The 20,920-nt window shown below is 28.7% G+C and overlaps 6 protein-coding genes across 12 annotated transcripts in view; 5 read left to right on the top strand and 1 right to left on the bottom strand.

Annotated features, from left to right (window-relative positions):
- Positions 1-279: 279 nt before the first annotated feature.
- On the top strand, positions 280-1,272 carry l(1)10Bb (BUD31-like protein). The gene is made up of 3 exons (XM_015335017.2): positions 280-629; positions 734-856; positions 988-1,272. The coding sequence occupies exons 1-3, from the start codon at positions 536-538 to the stop codon at positions 1,203-1,205; spliced, it is 435 nt and encodes a 144-aa protein (XP_015190503.1). The 5' UTR covers positions 280-535; the 3' UTR covers positions 1,206-1,272.
- Positions 1,273-1,778: 506 nt separating this feature from the next.
- On the top strand, positions 1,779-3,499 carry LOC107074007 (5'-AMP-activated protein kinase subunit beta-1). Of its 2 annotated transcripts, XR_016176179.1 has the most exons (6): positions 1,779-1,937; positions 2,023-2,226; positions 2,302-2,565; positions 2,661-2,891; positions 2,980-3,235; positions 3,336-3,499. XR_016176179.1 is itself a non-coding variant. In XM_015335016.2 (5 exons), the coding sequence occupies exons 2-5, from the start codon at positions 2,041-2,043 to the stop codon at positions 3,124-3,126; spliced, it is 828 nt and encodes a 275-aa protein (XP_015190502.1). In that variant the 5' UTR covers positions 1,779-1,937; positions 2,023-2,040; the 3' UTR covers positions 3,127-3,499. The 2 variants fall into 2 exon arrangements, 1 of the variants encoding a protein (XP_015190502.1); XM_015335016.2 differs by having other exon boundaries at positions 2,980-3,499.
- Positions 3,500-4,015: 516 nt separating this feature from the next.
- Positions 4,016-5,897, top strand: LOC107073979 (small ribosomal subunit protein eS6). Its single transcript, XM_015334972.2, has 5 exons — positions 4,016-4,375; positions 4,607-4,811; positions 4,893-5,038; positions 5,304-5,504; positions 5,595-5,897. The coding sequence occupies exons 1-5, from the start codon at positions 4,370-4,372 to the stop codon at positions 5,793-5,795; spliced, it is 759 nt and encodes a 252-aa protein (XP_015190458.1). The 5' UTR covers positions 4,016-4,369; the 3' UTR covers positions 5,796-5,897.
- A 2,784-nt stretch (positions 5,898-8,681) lies between these two features.
- wrm1 (wurmchen 1 transmembrane protein) lies at positions 8,682-9,958 on the top strand. Its single transcript, XM_015334970.2, has 3 exons — positions 8,682-8,822; positions 9,372-9,587; positions 9,748-9,958. Exons 2-3 carry the CDS (start codon positions 9,398-9,400, stop codon positions 9,945-9,947), a joined length of 390 nt encoding a protein of 129 aa, XP_015190456.1. The 5' UTR covers positions 8,682-8,822; positions 9,372-9,397; the 3' UTR covers positions 9,948-9,958.
- Positions 9,959-10,149: 191 nt separating this feature from the next.
- On the top strand, positions 10,150-12,850 carry wrm2 (wurmchen 2 transmembrane micropeptide). The gene has a single exon (XM_089171392.1). The coding sequence runs from the start codon at positions 10,150-10,152 to the stop codon at positions 10,327-10,329; it is 180 nt and encodes a 59-aa protein (XP_089027518.1). The 3' UTR covers positions 10,330-12,850.
- A 34-nt stretch (positions 12,851-12,884) lies between these two features.
- LOC107073885 (uncharacterized) overlaps positions 12,885-20,920 on the bottom strand; it is a 23,485-nt gene continuing 15,449 nt past the window's right edge. For 3 of the 6 annotated variants that reach the window (XM_015334724.2, XM_089171390.1, XM_015334725.2), the window contains 4 exons: positions 17,568-17,708; positions 15,635-15,793; positions 14,948-15,115; positions 12,885-14,317 (listed from right to left, as the gene is read on the bottom strand). In XM_015334724.2, the coding sequence (XP_015190210.1) occupies positions 14,283-14,317; positions 14,948-15,115; positions 15,635-15,793; positions 17,568-17,700 (495 nt within the window). In that variant the 5' untranslated portion in view covers positions 17,701-17,708 and the 3' untranslated portion in view covers positions 12,885-14,282. The remainder of the gene's footprint in view (positions 14,318-14,947; positions 15,116-15,634; positions 15,794-17,567; positions 17,709-20,920) is intronic. The other 3 variants (XM_089171391.1, XM_015334726.2, XM_015334728.2) reach the window with 3 other exon arrangements.

The following is a 20,920-nucleotide window of genomic DNA, read 5'->3' as shown; positions in this document are numbered from 1 at the left end:
CTGTTAAATGAAACAACGAATCAACTCTATAACATTTAATGTCGGTCAATATAATATATAATCTAATTTATTTTTTTTTTTTAAATAAAATAATAATCTTCTTTTCCTCTCTGATCCTATGTCAAAATATTTGTCTAATTTCTTTTTTAAGAAATTACGTTTTAGAAAATGTCGATATGTCTCCACACAGCCAATGAAAGGCTTTTGTAATCACCAATCAGCATGCTGGACAAATTTTCGTCTTAGAGTTGGAAAGCAGAAATCATGTATGATAAAGATATATATAAATTCTTCTTTTTGTTTGCTTATGTTTTCTTGAGATCTTAGTTACATGATAACAAAAATTAAAGGAAGTCTTTGTACAATATTAATATAAACTGTGAAAAATAAACATTAGATCTAAAATTAATTTTTCCTGAAGGATCGACACTCTATGTAAAATTTAAATGTTCTTAATCATAGATGAAAGTATCACGTAAACATTAGATTCGTTTAAAATTATAATACTGTATTTATTTATTTATTCGTAAATAAAATGCCGAAGGTACGAAGAAGTAAAAAATCTCCACCTGATGGTTGGGAATTAATTGAACCAACATTAGAAGAGCTGGAACAAAAGATGCGCGAAGGTAAATAAACTAAGATACACTTTAAGGTTATTAATTATCCTATTGAATTCTTGTTTGTGTGATAACTGTAAAGGAATGTTGTAATTAAATAATTCTGTTTACAGCCGAAACAGAGCCACACGAAGGTAAACGTAAACAGGAATCTTTATGGCCGATATTTAAAATACATCATCAAAAATCACGATACATATATGATCTATTTTATAGACGAAAAGCTATAAGTCGCGGTAAGTTATTATCTATAGTATCCTAAATATATATATATATATTTTATTTTTCTATGCATTGCTAATTATTATTATTTATATCATAGTTGTATTATTTACTATAAAATTTTGTACTCTCTCTCTGTTTACAGAATTATACGACTACTGTTTGAATGAAAACATAGCGGACCAAAATCTCATAGCAAAATGGAAAAAAGTTGGATATGAGAACTTGTGTTGTTTGCGTTGTATACAAACAAGAGATACAAATTTCGGTACAAATTGTATTTGTCGTGTACCAAAAGGCAAATTAGAAGAAGGGAGAATAGTGGAATGTATACATTGTGGTTGTAGAGGATGTTCTGGTTGATATGTAATTTTATTAATTAAAATATAACATATACATAAAGTTATAATAATAATAATAATAACTAATAGTAATAATAATCACTTCTTACCTTGCAATGTGTTCCAGCATTTGCTACTATTCTGTTCTTGTAATTTGTATTTCTTTTCTTGTAACTTTTCTGTTTCTTATAACTAAGTTACTTCATATATATGTATATATGAAGGTGTAACTTAGTTATAAGAAATATGTTTGACGTATTCGCTTTATTTTACATATTTTATTCATTGTAATGAATAATTAAAAACTATAGTAAAAATCTATGTCGCTTATGAAAAATTAATATGTTTTCTTAGTAACTTTGTTTTCTCTACTTTATCGACCGATGATCTACATGCTTTATATTCTGTTATGTAAATATCATGTAATTGTTGTAAATATACAAAATATAAAATATTAATATTGTCAACCTTTTTCACTATTATTTAATATCAATTATATTATAAATGAAAAATGAGAACAATATAATTGAAAATGTACAAAAATTGAAAAGATAATTCATATTTCCCGCCTATTTTCTCCACCAAAAACATTAGGTATATTGACTACTACTTACGTTGTTTCTCTTTTAGCTCCATCAGATACAATTACACTTTATAGTTCTTAGCATTTTTTCAACAACTTACGTCGTAAATCGCAGTCATATGAAAAATAAAAAATCAGGATCCTTTGACGTTACTTCGTTTACTTAACTAGGTAAAACTGAAAGAACATTTTATTTCCAAGTGATTATTTTTGATAGAAAAGTAAGATATATTAAAAATTTAACTTGTATACTTAGAGATATTGTTACACAATAATGGGAAATGCGGGGAGTAATCAAACAGTCAGTCATAGCCATAATCCAAGCAGAGATCGTCATGGTAAAGAACATGCACCACCTTCTCCAGGAAAGGAAGGTCAGGCATTTGTATTTGACAAAAAGCCCGATCAAAAGCTAGTCTTCCAATCGTCTCAAGAAGAAGAAGAGCCTTATTATACTAAAGTATTTAACTAACACTATAGAAATTAATTGTGACAATAGATGTATACTTGGTTTTTTATATAAACAACTTAATAGGATAGAAATAACTTTGGTGGACCACGTCCAAGATCTAATACAGTGTCTGAAGGAACGAAAGTTACCGATAGCAAAGTATTGCCTACCGTTTTTAAATGGGAAGGCGGCGGTAAGCAAGTATATATTAGTGGAACGTTCACAGGATGGAAAACGTTGCCTATGGTAAAAAGCCATGGTGATTTTGTTACTATTATTGATCTACCAGAAGGAGAACATCAATACAAATTCTATGTCGATGGAGAATGGAGGCATGACCCTGGTTTGGTGAGATGTAGATCTACTAATTTATTTTAATTTACTTCTATTGTAAAAATTGTATTGTAAATTAAAATAACGATCAATATAAATTATATTTTTAGAAAATAGTTGACAATGGTATGGGTTCTAAAAACAATTTAGTATCGGTAAGAAAATCAGATTTTGAAGTTTTCCAAGCACTTGCTAAAGATAGCGAAGGTGTTTCAAGTAGCATTCAAACTGAATATGGTCAAGAAATACCACCTCATAAACCATGGGAAAAAGTAGTTGGACCCCCAATTTTACCACCACATTTGTTGCAAGTTATTCTTAATAAAGATACACCATTATCAGTGAGTAATTATAAAAGTATTAAACTTTATTAATAGTTTATAAAACTCTATAGGGGAAATATTTATTAATTATTAAATATTTTTTCAGTGTGAGCCAACGCTTTTACCTGAACCAAATCATGTAATGTTAAACCACTTATATGCTTTAAGTATTAAAGATAGTGTAATGGTTTTATCAGCCACGCATCGCTATCGAAAAAAATATGTAACTACTCTCCTATATAAACCAATTTAATGATTTACGTCATTCCTACATGCAACTGTGATAATTGTGATTAATTATTTTGAAACTATATCATTATATGAATGACGAATTGTACTTGTTCAGATATCAAAAACTATAGGTAAGGTGAATTATAAATAACAAAAGTTACCCAAGTGTAAAATATTTATTCTAATAATCAATATTTATTAAAGTGAGTCAAGTATTCATATATTTTTTAGAGGCATAAAAAACATAGTGCTATTATTTAATTCTTCGAATAACGCAAAAAAAAGTGATTAATTGCGATTACTATTAAATAGGTAATAATACATTTGCTGTAATCATTTAAACGATATTTAAGCAATTATAAAAGTCCTATTGCATTAAAATTAATATTTAAATATTATTGTTAATTATTTCTCATAGATACGCATAAGGTGATTTAAATGTTAGTTTAAGAAAATAAGGTTCATCCAAATTTTGATACAAGAATCGTGACAATGAAAAATTCTCCTAGTAAAATTTAGTGCTAGGGATTTTCCTTTACTCTTGACACAATAAAACTAATGTTATAAATGACAAAAAAGATTTAGAAAGTACGTAGTACAAAGTGGCGTCAGCAGTGGTGCCAACTTGCATAATCAACTTGTCGCAAGTAGGGATCCTGTAAGAGGGATGCGCCATTCATATTCAGCTCATGTGCCATTGGCTGAAAATTTTGGGGGACCGCTTGAATTTATAATAATTTTTTCGTGTAACCTATTCTATTTTAATATAAATTTTTAATTATCATTAAATATAGTTCATTTTCTTCTGTATTTGATGCAATTCATTATTTCATAATTATTTCAATGTTTGAATCATTCGCGCGCAAAATCGAATTCCGGTCCCCCAGCAATGTACATGGCGCATCCCTCCTATAGGATCCCTAGTCGCAAGGATCGAGTTATGACAAATAATCTTTTGAGACCATTGGAAAGAAAGGGAATTTGTGAATAGTTTAAACACTACTTGCTTCGATTGCTACGATAACGGCCTATCTCTTTCGCTATTCGACATTCCTATGTTACGCTGACTTTCGTGAACTCTTTCAATCTACATCCTTGTAATCGATCTCCATAAAGACGTATACTGTATGCGGTAGAGTTTAATAGTGATTTTTTTTGTATTCTTTCCTTATACTACACTCCACGTGCGTATCCTTCTTGTGTGTATTTTGCGAGCGTATGGAACGATCAACATAACTCTGCAATAATATTAAAATTTCATTACGATGAAGGTACGAATATAAACATTTTTTCAAAATCTTTTACCCTTTAAGAATTTTCAAAATTTTCAAAATACTACAAAGACTCGAATATTAAATATTAAGTTATTAGATTCTTTTATATTACATTATATTTATATTACTGAATACACGTGTTAAGAATATAACCTAACTGCTATATTTGTAACAACATTCAAATAGAAATTTTCGTAATATTAATCATTAGTGATTATTTTGTTACAGTTGAACGTATCGTTTCCAGCCACAGGATGTCAAAAATTGTTCGAAATTTCGGACGAACACAAGCTCCGAATGTTTTATGAAAAACGTATGGGAGCAGAGGTAGAAGCCGACTCTCTTGGTGATGAATGGAAGGGATACGTAGTACGTATTGCTGGTGGAAATGATAAACAAGGTTTTCCTATGAAGCAGGGTATCTTGACCAATGGTAAGTGTTTTTTAACTTTATATTCATGTAATTGTAGGTATTATTTTTCTCTTGAAGATAATATTATAATACTTGAAATAGGTCGTGTACGATTATTGCTGTCAAAGGGACACTCCTGCTACAGACCCAGGCGTGACGGAGAAAGAAAACGTAAATCTGTACGTGGTTGCATTGTCGATGCAAATTTGTCAGTGCTTGCATTGGTAATTGTGAAAAAGGGAGAACAGGTAAGATAAATCTGAAATTCCAACTGTTTCCTACTGATTCCATGTTACAAGGGTGTATGCAAGAATTGCAAATAATCTTGAAATACTATCGTTGACATGGTAGATTAAAGATCGTTATAATTTGGGAAACTGTTATATTATTTCTTACTGTTTCTCAGTGTACTAACGAGACAATAACAAATTCAATTAAATTATTTTTATCAGATTATATAATTAAAGTACCATTTATTAGATTTGTTAACTTCTGATAATTATTTTCACAAAGGAAATTCCTGGACTTACTGATACACAAGTTCCACGTCGCTTAGGACCAAAGAGAGCTAGTAAAATTCGTAAGCTCTTTAATCTTACAAAAGAAGACGATGTACGCCAATTCGTCGTCAAAAGACCCATCCAGAAAGAAGGCAAGAAGGAGCGTCTTAAGGCTCCTAAAATTCAACGTCTGATTACGCCTTTGACATTACAGGTATAATAAAAAAAAACATTTATTAATATGTATCGAAACATTATCGAATCACTTAAATGATACTAATATATTTGGTCTATATACTTACAGAGAAGGAGACATAGGCGTGCATTGAAAAAGAGGCGTTGCTTGATACGTAAGGAGCAAGCAGCTGATTATGCTAAGCTCTTGGCTCAAAGGCAAAAGGAAGCCAAGAATAGACGTAAAGAAGAAATAAAACGAAGACGCAGTGCTTCAATCCGTGATTCCAAATCATCTAATCCATCTACTACAACTGCAGTTCAGAAGTAAAAGAAGTTCTAATGTATTGTATCAAGTATTCTTAATAGTGTATTAATATTATGATTAAGTAGAATTTGATATCTTTAAAATATATTATTATTTCCAAATGTCGTTATGATTTTTGATTTTAACACTTGGCATATGGGTTACTTTTCATTGTCAAGTTACGCGTTCAGCGGGCGTCTTTTCGTGAATCGCGTGAGAGATTGGTCATTCAATAAAATCGCAATAAATCAAAAACTACTTCGTTTTTATCAAAGAAATTTTTTTATTTTACACTTAAATATATATTCTATATATTTATTTTAACAAAAAAAAAACGACATTTTTACAAAATCACAAAAAAGACGATTTTTAAAGTTTTACTATCTATCCAAAAATATTTGTATGTAATAAGTACAATACAATATAATATAATATAACTGATAACACGTTAATAATTCTTCACAGTGTGGTACCGTTCAAAGCATTTTCCTCTGTGAAGTGGAACCCCGCAGAAGTTACACATGAAATACGTTTCACTTCGCACTTTCTTGGCTGCGCACACGCGACATTGTCTCTGTGGATTTTTCTTCTTCCCTGTACCAACAATTTTCTCCAATACGTGTTTGCGCATATCCATGGATAATCTTCCAGGAGGGTCGCGTTTTGATATCATTTGCTCTGGTTCTTCAATGATGATTTCAGGTAGTTCATCAGTGTTGATTTCAGGTAGTTCATCAGTAACCCAATGCTGTGCGGTGTCGTGCAAAAATTTCTTGAATCTTATTTTTTGCATCTTTGTCGAATTATATACTACATATGCATTGAAAAATGCACAATTCATTATATACATAGTTAAACGCTTTGTCCACTTCACTGTTTTACGCAAAATACTATAGTAGGACAAATACTGATCGGCTCGATCTACTCCTTTCATGTACTTGTTGTAGTCGATCAAAGCATTTGGCATTATAATTTTTTTTCTCGTAGTACGATCAACATTACTACTTTTTTTTCATTTCCGCGGAATGGATTGAAGAGATGAGACTAACTTCTTTCTTAGATTGCCAAACTTGTACCAATATATCCTTTTTTCTGCGAAAGATTGATTCTCCTTTTCTCAAATTAGTTTTTTTCAAGCACTCCGGTAGACCTCTATTCTTCCTTACGGTTCCGCAAATTCGTATTTTTTTTTGTAAAAGGGCTTCCGTGTTATCGACGCTGTTGTAATAATTATCCATATATAAATGGTGCCAGACATCAGTATATGGTGAAACTACTGTGTATATCGTTTCGATCAACGGTGATCCTTGAGCTGCATATACTTGAAAATTACAAATATAACCAGTGTCACTTTCAGATAATATTCTTATAAGTATGCCGTATTTTATAATGTTTTCAGCATTGTAAACTTTAAAAAACAATCGTCCTCTCCAAGGTATTATGCCCTCATGTAACGATATTTGTTGTTTTGGTTTATAAATGTTATTGAATTTTTCAGAAAAATAATTTAGTATAGGTCTGACTTTGTATAATCGATCAGATTCGTCTGTAATGTTTTCATTGTTATTGAAATGCCAAGCTGTCCATATTTGGCGAAATCTATCCCTTGACATTGTTCTAGAAAAAAACGGCGTACTTGTGCAAGGATCAGTTGACCAATAATCGTCTCGTGCGTCTTTACGAACTTGTCCCATGAGAATAATAAGTCCCAAAAATTTCTTCATCTCTGGAATCGTAATATCTCTCCATTTCATTCTTTTGCGAGATATTTTGAACTGATCCATATTTTGATAATAATATCTGTTTGATTCCGTGACTAAATATGCAAAAAAATCGTCACCTATAAATAACTTTACTGCATCAGCTATGGATTCAGGAACATTAGCCATATCAGTTATTCCAGGATGACCTAAAAACTCTTCAAGTACTGGAGGATTGTCAATCGATGACCATTCATCTGTTACTTCATCAGAAATTGTTTCAGAACTGTTAGAAATTCTTTTTTGGATGAATACTTGAGAACGTGGAATAATTTCATCATTGTCGCTTTCTGCAGTATCTAGACTTTCAGAATCACTATCATATGAAAAGTCCGATAATCTGTCAGCGCATATTTCTTCATCAATATTTTTGTTAGAACGGCTCATTTTATCAATTTTGTAGTCAATAATAAAAAACCAAGCATTAAATTGACAAAACACGACTGTACATTTTGGAGCTAGGAATTCGATTGAAGACCAAGTAACTCAGCAAAAGACCGAGTAATTCGACAAGTGAAATTTGTGGAAAGAAACAATACAAAGCGTTGTGTAGCAATTTCTTTTTATGTTTACATACACTGTTACATGTATGTGTGACATTGTATGGTGTGTAATTGTACGTTACTCGCTATCCATTATAAATTTACTAAATGCGTATTTTTACGTGACCCGCGCTCCAGTGACAGACTGCATTAAACGTAAAAATACGTTGCCCGCATGCCAAGTGTTAATCATTGATTATGAAATCCTATGAATGTAGAGAAAATTTTAAAGTATCTATCACAAATGGTGCAATAGTGGCGACAACTTGTGGTAGTGACAAGAAGTATAATCGATTTCTCGCAAGAATCATTTGAGAACAGAACGAGAGTAAACATGGTTGTTCCAATTCTCTTCATTGTACAACTCATTGTATTGTGCTTACAATAGCATTCCAGCATTCAATTATTATTACATCTTTCTAAACTTTAATACTGTAACCATGATTATAATCCACATAATAAAAATGTCAAAATAATATGAAAAATGATGCAATTGAATTTTCGATATGGCGCGCTTTCTATTTCTTTTCTCATTGGTCAAGAATATAGAAATAGTGTATTATGACGTCAGCATCCGCGCGTTTAAAATTCAACGAAATGTTTCTGCTCTATTCATCCCACTATTTATTATGCCCCGCCCAAATACAATTCGATTAAATGCACGTTACGACAACGCAACTAAACACATTCCAACATGGCACACTTGTATTGTTTTACGGACATCTATTGTGTGTTTTTCATTAATTGTTGTAAGTATTTTTATATGTACGAAATTAAGATTGATAGATATTATTTTTCAAAATTATATGTATGTATATGCATGTATATATTTTAAAAATGAATCATATTTTATGTAAATTTAAAGAAAACACGAGACAGATCTATAGTGTATATCATTATAATATCATTATTGGTATATAGTATGTAATTTATAATTGTTTGGATTACTCATTTTTTCACTAAAATCCCTTTAGTTTCTTAAATTAATAAGTTTATTATTAATTACTACTTTACTATTAATTTATTTATTTAAATTGTTTTATGTGTACTTAAAAAGAGTTAGTTAAGTGGAATGCCATGACAACGCCTTATCATATACGCACTTTTCTTTAAGTTTCATTCATCAGATCAAATTCGTTTTTAATGAGTCTCGAATATTCAAGTATTTTACTTGTTAACTAGTTTCAAATAAAATATTGCTGTATTATTTATTTATAAATTACGTATCATTTTATTGCAAGTATATATCCATATTTGTTTGTTACATTATGTTTAATATAAATGGATTTCTTTTTCAGAAACAACCAAGTCTTCAATTTATAAAATGTCTATTCTAGACGAACGCGAAGAATACCTGAAGAATCCATATTTTGTAAAGCACGAATACGGAGATTTCACACCATTTTATATAACCATCACTGTTTGTTCAATAATAGGTGGAATTATATTTCTTTTGAATATAATCTACTGTTGGTGTTCCCGTCACAAAGCTTATTGGCAAGATCGTCATACCGGTAAATGTTTAAATAATAAGATATAATCTTTTGTGTTTCTCATATAGCTATTATTAATATATTTATATTTAATATATATTAATTGCACGTCTACGTCTTATATTTTTACATATATAGATGCATTCAATTCTATATATAATATAATATTACTTTTTTTTAGGAAATCGATACATTCAATCTTTGTGGACAGTATTACCACATAAAACTCCTCCTTTAGATTTAAGTGAACTAGAATCCGTTCACATTGCTCATCCAATTGTTAAGTCTAAAATAGTAGAGTATCACGATACTGAATCATTAGACAAAGGTTCTCATTCGCAAGAATACTTGGAAATGCATAAACGTGAAAGTGAAATTTAATATCACATTTATTTTAATAGCTTAAGATCGAGAAATATATGTACAAAGGTCAGAAAATAGTGTAAACGCATTTAGTATTAGTATAGAAACACTCTCTATGTTTCTTATTTGTACAAAATAGAAAATAATATCGAAAAAAAGATTAATAGAGTCTGATTACAAAGCACATTTTTATTAAGAAGTCTTTTGAAGTAACTGCACAATGGGTTTACACGTATTTTGGCCAGCCAGTGCTTGTTTAACGCTTTTCGTAGTTGGCGTTATAATGGTACTTCTCAAATATGGACCACGTATTTGTAAAGTACGTCATGAATCTCTTCCCTCCGATCAAGAATGGGAGGGAAAAACCTATTCTCGTAAACTTTCTGTTTCTTTAGCATAACTGACATATTTTAAACATATTTTAAAATTCTTTTTTAATATTTAGAAATATATAGAAAAACTATATACACCTAACAGCTTTAAACAAAATTCTTTTAGAGATATATATAGTTGCATAATTATTATATATATATACAATATATATATATATATATTGTTATTAGCTAAAGTCTAATTCAAAGATCTTTTTATTATCATGAATATTATTTTCTTATAGTTTAATAGTGTTATATATGTTTTATTATAAGTGGAACAAATATAAATTCCGTCCATTTCTGTACTAGAAAGAATGCATACTATATATTTATATATACACCAAATTTTTATTAATTTTATATAACACTATCTATTTTATTATATAAAAAATACTCGTATTTTTTATTTCAACTTTAAAAAAATATTTACATCAAGACTGTTTGAAATTGAAACAATAGCTTCGTGAATTTGTAATGTTCAACTCGTTCATACAAAATGTCTTTAAAAAAATTTTTAATAGCCAAAGCAAAGATAATATTTAAATCCGTCCATGATTTTATATTAACAAGTATTATAATCTTTGTATGAATTATTATATAATATCTAGGATATAATATATACAAGTATTTTGTATTTTTTATATAGTCAAAAATTTTTCACTACAAATAAAATGTTTTCCTTTGCATAAATATTCCCATTGTTATATCCCACTTTCATTCATAAGAATAAAATGACAATTTCAAAAACAATATCATTAAAAAATGAATTTATAAGAAAAATTACATGCATTTAGAATTTATATATAATATTTATTTTTTATTGACAACATTGGATTTTTATTACATGTGTAATGATTACACAATATTATTTAATAAGGAGATACATTATACAGTTTTTGTATTATTTTTATTACATAACGCCAATTCCATAAATAAATCCAGTGACAGGCCAAATAAACTAGAAAATATATACCGAGTGAAAAAATTAACGGGAGGAAAGAAAAGAAATAGTAGTTTAATAAAAAAAAAAAAAAACCAATATATATCCCTTAAAAGATCATAAAACAAATATTTAATCTCAACTATTCGGTTCAATCTGTTGAATCAAATTTGATTATGTTCGTGGCAGTGGCTAAATGCTTACTGCATAATGTAAGAGAAAAAAAGTAATAATAATAATAATAATAATAATAATTTATTTAATAATAACGAGCTTAAATTATTTGAACATAGTATCAATGAAATTTGACAATAATTGAACATGATATTGATTATAATGTAATTGAAAATTTTCATTTCATTGCAATGTTGTAGATTTTTAGATTTTATATAAGCCAATAATAATAATAATAATAAAAATAACAATAATAGCAATAATAATAATAATTACATACCGAAATTCGTAATCTCACGTTAAGAGAGAGAGAGAGAGAGAGAGATAGAAAGAGACATTAAAAATCTAACAATAAGTTGTTTGATCTACTATCATCGAAGGATTTGAAAAAATTACTTCTTCTCTAATCATTTAACGTATTTTCTATTAATGTTATGTTACAATGTTGTTTAAAAGACGAAGAACTTTCCTTCTTTTTTTTTCTAATTCTTAAATTCCACACACAGAGAAGTCAAGCATGATGTTTCATTTAAATCCTTAATAGACACGTTTAATGATAATAATAACTATATATTGTATAATAATAATAATGGGCCTATAGATAACGTGTAATGCGCATGGCGCTATCTAAAAACGCCATAATTTCAATAAATTGTATTTTTTAATCATCACGATGATATGGGGTGTAATATACGTAATCTAGACGATAAACTACGATTCTTGATATCATGCTTGTTTACGCTCGATATACTTATATCGTAATCGAGGCACGAAAAATCTTGTCTAAAAGGCGTACTTGATTTGTTATTTTTATTTTATTTTATTCTTTTATTTCATTATTCTTACTTTTTTTTTCCTCTTTTTCTTGCTGTTGTTCTCGTTACCGACAAACTTTTGTATACACATTTAGATTTAAAAACAGTAAATATCGATCTCACAATCAGTTGAATTTGGAGAATAACATTTTGATTTTGTATAGTTTTGGTAAAGATGTTTTATAATTATTGTGAGAACCACATTCTTGACTTTAAAAAGACAAACATGGCCATGGCTGATTGTGAGATATGGTGCCGAAAATTATAAAACTTTTCGAGACAATGTAATATGTTAATGTCATTTGATTTTCGTGCTCATCGGCTTTTATTTTATTTATTTATTTATTTATTTTTGGATCCTTAGCGAGTTATCTTTTCCATTTATAGAGATAAAAAGGATACTTTTCTTTTTTTTTTTTTTTGTATTTTTTGATTTTCTTTTTTATTATTTTTTATACTTTTTTTTTTTTTATTTTTTTTTTTTCAAACGATTGTGAAACTGTGTACAAGAAGGGACACATGTTTGAAAAATGATGGAAAAATTTCAGAATATATATCACGGACAATGTAATCATCGTTAATACGAAGACTGCATATTATTACATAAAATATACATAATCATTTTTAAACATCGACACATCGTACATCTACATGTGTTTATTATCGTTTTAATTTGTTTTTAAATATCCCGTGAAATTAAAATTAAAAAAAAAAAAATATAAAAAGCAAAATATAATTTAATGAACAAATTAATGATGCTTATAGAAAAGTACTATTTAAATATAAAAGTTATCTAATAGATTATTTTTATTAATTTTTTTTCTTTTGTTTTTTTCATTTTGTTGACTTACTGACAATGAGAAAAAAGTCGTCATAGATTAACACGTCATTGAAATTTTAATATATATATATATATATATGCACGCAAACACATACATGGACAAAAGTCATTAGATGGGTCCAAGTTTTTAGTTGATTCTCAAAAACCTATTGCGTACATTTTTTTTTTTAAGAAGTCATGAAAAGGAGTGTAATTGATTTTTAAAATTATTTCAAAACTTTTGACCCATCTAGAGACTTTCTGCAAATATATATATATATATACTATCGTGAAAAACCAAAATTGGAGAATGTCATGATTCACATGGTCGCTTGTCAATACATACCGAATTCGTCGGTGAAAGATTGAAAGCGAACATGTGAATTTTGACATTTTCTATCAATCTTTCATGGTACCATATATATTACATTGAAATTATTTGCAGAAAAAAAAATGAAAAAAGTTTCACAAAACAACAAAATATAATTTTATATTATATATACATATAATATGTACTACATATGTATATATGTAAAATATATTTCACGGAGTAAGTTTTGGCCACGTAAATGGAAGAGCTCATCGTAAATATATATTTATAGAAGCAATAGGGTATCGTATATAATCTCGATACGATTAGTACATATAAACATTATAATAATAATAATTCTTTCTAACGCAATAAGAGTTGATTATTATTTTTTGTTCAATTCTTACGCATGCGTTTGGGGTATCGCGTGCTTCTGCCAAATTTTTAAGGTCGATCAACGAATGTATTTTTTCAGCAAAAGAAAAGATGTGTGTTGTTTCTGGGCTTGTTTATTTGTTTGATTTTATTTGTTACGTAACGAAATTATACACCCCTATACACAGAAACGATTATTTATTCATTTATTATTATTTTATTTCATTTATTATTAATATTATTATCATTATCATTATTATTATTATTATTGTTATTATTATTATAATATTATTATTATTATTACTCTTATTATTATTATTCTTATTCTTATTATTATTTCTATCGATCGACGAAAATGTCTCGATCTTAGTAAGTATACTCGCGATTTATCAATACAACGACAATTCGTTAATCAAACATATCCATATGTACGTTGAAGGAAACTCAAGAATGCATTTTTTGTTCGTTGCCCGTTGTTGGATTTTTGCTGATCGTCGGGTGTTTTACAAAGGGACACGGTAGTACATTTAGACGAAAATATGATTTTACTGCTTGCTCGACTTCTTGTTCGATCGTTCGCCTGGAAAAATATTAACGAATATTAGATTCATGTTGTTACATTGGTGTATATATATATAATTCCTCTTTTAAATAAAAATATATATATAATTTATTTTTGTTTTCTTTAATAGTAAAAAAAAAAAAAAAGAGATAGAAAAAGTTTATGTTTAATAGCAGAGGCTTTTGCGCATCGTATTCGTTGTTTGTTCTGTCCATGACCCCATAGAGACATTACAAGAAGCTATCTTTAACTCTTTCAATGCCGACATCGAGTACACTTGATGAAGAGAGAAAAGAGAGAATGAAAGAGAAAGAGAGAAGGGTCCCCGTCGTTATCGATGTGGGTGTTGCTACTTTCCGCTTCTTCATCAAGTCGAATGAACGCCGAATCTTTATTTTGCTTGTCCTGATAAAAGTCTGCCTTTGCTCTGTCTTTCTCCCTCTTTCTTCCCTCATTTTCTTTTCTCTCTTCCTCTTATTGTTAGTATTTTTGTCTTGCTTTCATTTTGAAAATACTAAAATGTTATCTAAATGAATTTATTTAATATTAATGAATATGGGGCATAAATTATTTTTGATAATTGAGTCGTTAGTATTGATTACTGTAAGTGTGCTTGTTTTATTACAAAAAAATAATATATATATATACCTCCTTTGGCTGATTTCTTGGTATTGGTATTGGTCTCCGACTTACACCTCTTCGTAGTCAAACGTGTCTTATCACAACTGGGATCACTGTTTGCCTTTAAATTGTCCACTCTCGTCGATATTTGATCCACGCATCCGCTCCATGTGCCCTTTTCGTACCGACAGGCTGCTTCACCCGCCACGCATATAATCATAGTACCATAAACTCTTGTCATTGTTATTCTTTAATAACGATTAATTTAATTTTCATTGATGATAAAGAGAAACAATATGTTTTAAACAATATAAACACAATAATTATTAACAAAATAAAACAATATGTATATAAACCAACAAATGTTACATCTATAGGTTTTGTCTTGAAAGTTCGTGCCGATTTTGACGGAAGATAGAAGATGTAACTCATTTAAATTTTTTTTTGTTATATATATATATATAATATATAATTATAAAAAAATAATATAATAATAAATAATAAATATAATAATGTAATAACTTTACAATTTTGTGCTTCAGAACTTTTCAGGTTTTTTTTTTAGCAAGAACACTTTAATGTCATCTATCGAAAATCGGCACGAACTTTCAGGACAACCCAATAATATCATTTCTAAGAAAAATTTGTCAAAATAACTTATCGTGTTTAATGCAACAGATACATGTATAAATCAAGATCATGCTTATTTATTACCTTTTTTGCATTTCTTCTGAATAGTCTTAGTTTGTTCGCAAGATTTGTCCCCCTTTTTAAGATTAAGAGTTCGGGAACGAGTGTTGGTTTTTGAATCACACTCCGACCATTGACCCTTGACGTATCTGCACGAAGCGGCGCTGCCGGATGCTGCTGCTGCTGCATCAGAGATGCAAAACGTCAATAGAGATAATTGGCAAGCGCGGTAGAGTATATCAAGTGGATAGTGAAACTTGGAAGAGCGTAGTAGTAGTATAGCAACGACGTTGACCGAAGCGGTAACCGAGGTGGTGATCAAGGAGACCTTAATTTCGAACGAACGTGCTTTCGTCGTTCTGTTGTGCTACCGATAATTACAATCTAAAATCGGTCCAGCACGTTCAATTGATTGGTGCAAATTCGTTGTCAATTAGTCATCCATTTTCGTGACCATTTCTTAATCACGACGATAGGAAAACTTTAACTTTCTTCTTGAATTCGAATCTTTTTGGTTAATCGTTCGAATATTACTTTATTCACACTTATTTTTAGTGATATATTTTTTCTCTCTCTTTTTTTTTTTTTTTTTTTTTTTTTTAATAAAAATTGTAAAATTATCTAGTATTAAAAATAATGTTCACATGTATAAAAAATCACGTACGACTAGATCATGTAGAACATTATCATTTAAAAGAGATTATTTGAATAGCCTTATCATTTTGTCGTCATCAACATGAACGTATAAACCCTTTTATTTTCTACTATCTAAAAAGACTCTTCGATTTCCGATGGATCGAGCTTTCTGGTGTAAAAAAACATAGAATAGGGAGAGAGAGAGGGGGAGAGGGAGGAGGGGGGGGGCATTGATATGTTTATATACCCGAAGGCTCGATGCGGCACAACAGGGTACCTCGATCGATTAAGCACAGAGAGAGAGAGAGAGCTTTTGCGGTCATGGAAGAAGTTCTTCTAGTAAGATAGAAACAAGAAAAACAGAGAAAGAGTAGGAGGAGGAGGAGTATGAGAAGAAGAAGAAGAAGAAGAAGTAGAAGAATATTTGAGATATCAGAATTTTTTTCTTTTCCTCCCCCACCCCCACTTGAATGATATTCCAGCAGCTACATTTTTCTTTCTCGTTCTTTGAGAAAAAAGAAAATGAAGGAAGATGATGGCGAGAGAGAGAGAGAGAGAGAGAGAGAGAAAAGGGATTGGGAGATAGAACGATGATGTACAAAGAGGGCTTTCAAGCAGTCTCTTTCTCGAGAGTCCAACGTATATGCTTACGTTAGGTATAGATAGTAGTATGTATAAAGAGAGTATACGCTTAAGAGCTTACATTTATTCTTTACCTTGGTTCTTCCTCTCACTCTTTCTCTAGTTTTTTGTCTTCATCTTTTTTATTTGGTTATATATATACAATATAATATCTATAGTTTCGCGTAAGAACACGTACACGCAACGTGTTTTATGATGTTTTCGAACGTGAACCGTATATTACGTATTTGAATTATTTGGAAAAGAGAAAAAAATGTCTGTGATTAATTGTCATAGAAATTAGAATGATAATGTTATCATTAATATACAAAGATAATATTCTTTTGAAATATTTACTCAATATCAGAAATACTTGAAATCCTATCCCTTGAAAATATTATAACTTGTAAAAATGATTATAAATATTGTATAGAAATAATGACAAATGGAATTAGTAGTATATCATTGTTTACAATAAGGATTAAATTCTTCGAATTAATGATTAATTTAAAAGGAACTTCATATTATTATATTCTTTGAGAACATTTGTCGAAGGAAGGCATAATAGGGAAAATGAAAAGACTAAATTAAATATTTCAGAAGGGAAATCTCAAAGGAACAATATTACTCTTCTCTCTCTCTCTCTTCCTCTTTCTTTTCGAAACGAATAATTAAGTTAATTAAAGTTAATGTTTCATACCCTTGGTACCGCGAACGGTTCGTACAAGTATCTCCTTGTCATCTTCCTCCCAAAGCACAGATGCTGCGCCGACGGTGCTGAGGAACATCGATGCGGCGACAAGGACCAACGCTAAACTCCACCACAGCTTCATTCTGTCGACTGATTCATTTGTACGTTCGTTCGTTCATGAAACAAAAGGAAAAAAAAGAATAGAACATAAATGTGTAGAAAAGATTCAACAAAGCTCTTCTTAAATCTTGCCCTTTAATTAGCAGAGCTTATAATTATTACCTACGTTCCACGAATTCGCAGCCTTTTTTCTCTCTTTCTTTCTCTCTCTCTCTCTCTTTCTTTCTGTTTCTTTCTCTTCGTCGAGACAGAATTCAACAAAAAAGAAATCAAAATACATCTCTCTCATCGAGTTTTATGCTATATTTTTAAATTCTTTTTATTATTCTATTTTTCGTTTTAAAATAGATAAATCATATTAACACTAGATATATCAGATCAGTCATTTTGATTGGTCGGGACATTTTAATTTCAAATTTCTACTTCATGTGTAACATTTGAGTTCTGTAAATAATTAAGCGTTTTGTTATTTAAAAATGTCTATAAATTCATTTATCTATTAACAAGTTAAGTGTGGCGATCTGTGCGCACAGCGCGCTCTGGTGTATGTCGCGATAATCAAGCGATGACGGATATAGTCGTCAAACACTGAGTAAGTGGCGCTGTTACAATATTGGTTCAAAAAGACGACTTTATTTTAGGGAATGAACAATTTTGTTAGTAATATACACACAATTTCTTAATATGAACATATATTTATACATAATAAACGGAAAAATTAGAGAAAAAATCGAATATTTATAGAAATTAAAAATTTATTCTTGACTTTTGTTTTTTTTTTGACCTCGAAAAATTTTAAACATATTAAAATTTACGAATATAATTTAGTTTTCGCCAAAATTACAATTTAAACAATAAATTGTAACAAACTTTTACGCATGACGGATATAGTCGTCAAACACGCTTAATTGGTTAATATTATTATTGTTAAACATTTTTTATTATTTTTTAAGAGTAAATAAAGACTGGAAGTCTCAGAAAGTATTTTTTTTATATACCAGTCATTTTGACTAGTGTGTTAGAAATAGGTATACTGAAAATGGTGATATATCTAGTGTTAATAGATGAATTGTTCCATTCGAAAATTTGATAATAAATGATTCAAATTAAATCAAATTGATCAATCTTGTTTCTAATTCTTTTTAAGATATTCTAAACTTTTCATTAATAAGTACTATGTGCTATCTATATTTAATAACTTTTCTAAATGTTCTTACATAGATTTATATACGCGAAACGTAAAATGTAAATGTAACTGAAAATATCTTAGCACAAGGAAAGTTTCAATAAAAATAAGAAATATTGTAGGTTTCTTATATGAATATTAATAAAATAAAAAATATGAAAAATGTGCAATTAATTGTTCCGTTTAATTTCACCAACATATTTATTAATATCAACATCATTTCAATAGTATTTAAAATATAGATATTTAGAAAATTAATTATTCAACTAATCAGTACTTTTTTTTATTAAATTTATATATCATACATTGTATGTATATATATCTACATTAAAATTATTTCAAAGAATTTAAATGGATTAACCGTTTGAGTGCTATAGACGCATATATGCGTTTGATAAAAATTATCAAAGTGGTCTATCGACGCATATGCCTTAGTAGCACAAAATATTGAAAAATAATGAATGCATATGTATTTATTGTAATATTAAAAAGACATTAAATCACTTTTTAATATTAAATACACATTAATATACATTACATTAATTATATTATATATCATATTAATAATTAATAATTAATTAATTGTTATTAATTAGTAATTAATATAATATATAATATATATAATAATATAATAAATTAATTAATTATATTATATATTATATTAAATTTACATTATATTAATATATTAATATACATTAATATTAAAAAGACATTAAATCTCTTTTTAATATTAAATACACATGCATTCAATATTTTTCAATATTTTGTGCCACTAGGGTGTGTTTGTTTATATTAATGTAAAATAATATAATGTTTATATTAATTAATTAAATTATATTTTTCTAAAGAAAAACTTTAATCAATAAATATAATTTATTATTAGAATCTAGTTAATAATAAACAATTTCGTTTCTAGAAAATATTTTAGGTAAAAGTATTCAGCACTCAAAGGGTTACAGAACAAACATTAATTCTGACTTATGTGCATATATATCTATATATATAGATATATATATATATTCATATACGCATGAGATGGTGGGATAAAATGTATGTAACTAATTAATAGGGAAGTGCGAGGGCGAGAAAATGATGCCGAAAGTGATACATATGTCGTTTCACTATGAGAGGAAACGTTCTTCTTCTCTGCCTCTTTTATTGTTAAATTTATTTAGTCACTTCGTATCGTGCTGTCAAGTAGATTTTTATTTAAAAAGATTACAACCGATTGCGAAGATCGTACATATTTAATACGAGTTTCGTTTGAAGGTAAAGATAATAAGTGTCTTCTCTTTATTCAAGAACAGGATGGACCAAAAATTTTCAAGTGACCTTTCAAAATCAATTATTTTCTTTTCTTTTACACTTCTTTAGACTATTCTTTGAATAAATTTCAAAGACTCATTTTGTATTCTAATTTATGTAAAAGAAATAAATATAAAAAAACAAAAAAAGGCAAATCATTTCTCTTCATTAGTTTTGTTTTCTTGATAATCATTTCGATCAATTGTGTGTAACTCATATTTATTATAATATTTATATTATATTATTATTTTATCTTATTTATTTATACATCTTCTTTATTATAAAATATTCTTATTTATTATATTATTTTTACCTTCGATAAATCAAAACCAAAATTCATTAATACGTCATTTCGTTTAATTCGCAAACATGTCAACATAAACGTATGTATATAACGTGCTTTGGTAAAAAGATGTTTAACTGTGTTATAAATCATTCGTAGCGAAGTTAAATTATTAATACAAACTTTTAATCATGTATTGCGTAGTTTAATAATTATTGTAGGAGTTGGGATTGGTCTCATTGTAAAAGATTTTATTCTAGAAGAAAAAAAAAAACAAGGAAAGGTGAAAATTGCTTTATTCGCGTCTTATCCCTTTTTTTATCCGAACATATCGTATATGTATGTATGTGTCTCTAATTTCTCTCTATGCGTGTGTGTGTTGCATATATATAGAAGTAGACCAATATAAATGGACATAAAAAGAAAAGGGAGGTATTATCACGTTCTCTGCTAACGTTTCATGAGAAT

The sequence above is a fragment of the Polistes dominula genome, unplaced genomic scaffold (assembly GCF_049000335.1).
Source record: "Polistes dominula isolate Pdom_NZ unplaced genomic scaffold, Pdom_raw_medaka contig_31, whole genome shotgun sequence".
NCBI lineage: Eukaryota > Metazoa > Arthropoda > Insecta > Hymenoptera > Vespidae > Polistes > Polistes dominula.
The sequence above is the reverse complement of the archived record's forward strand: the minus strand, read 5'-3'. Positions and strand labels throughout refer to the sequence as shown.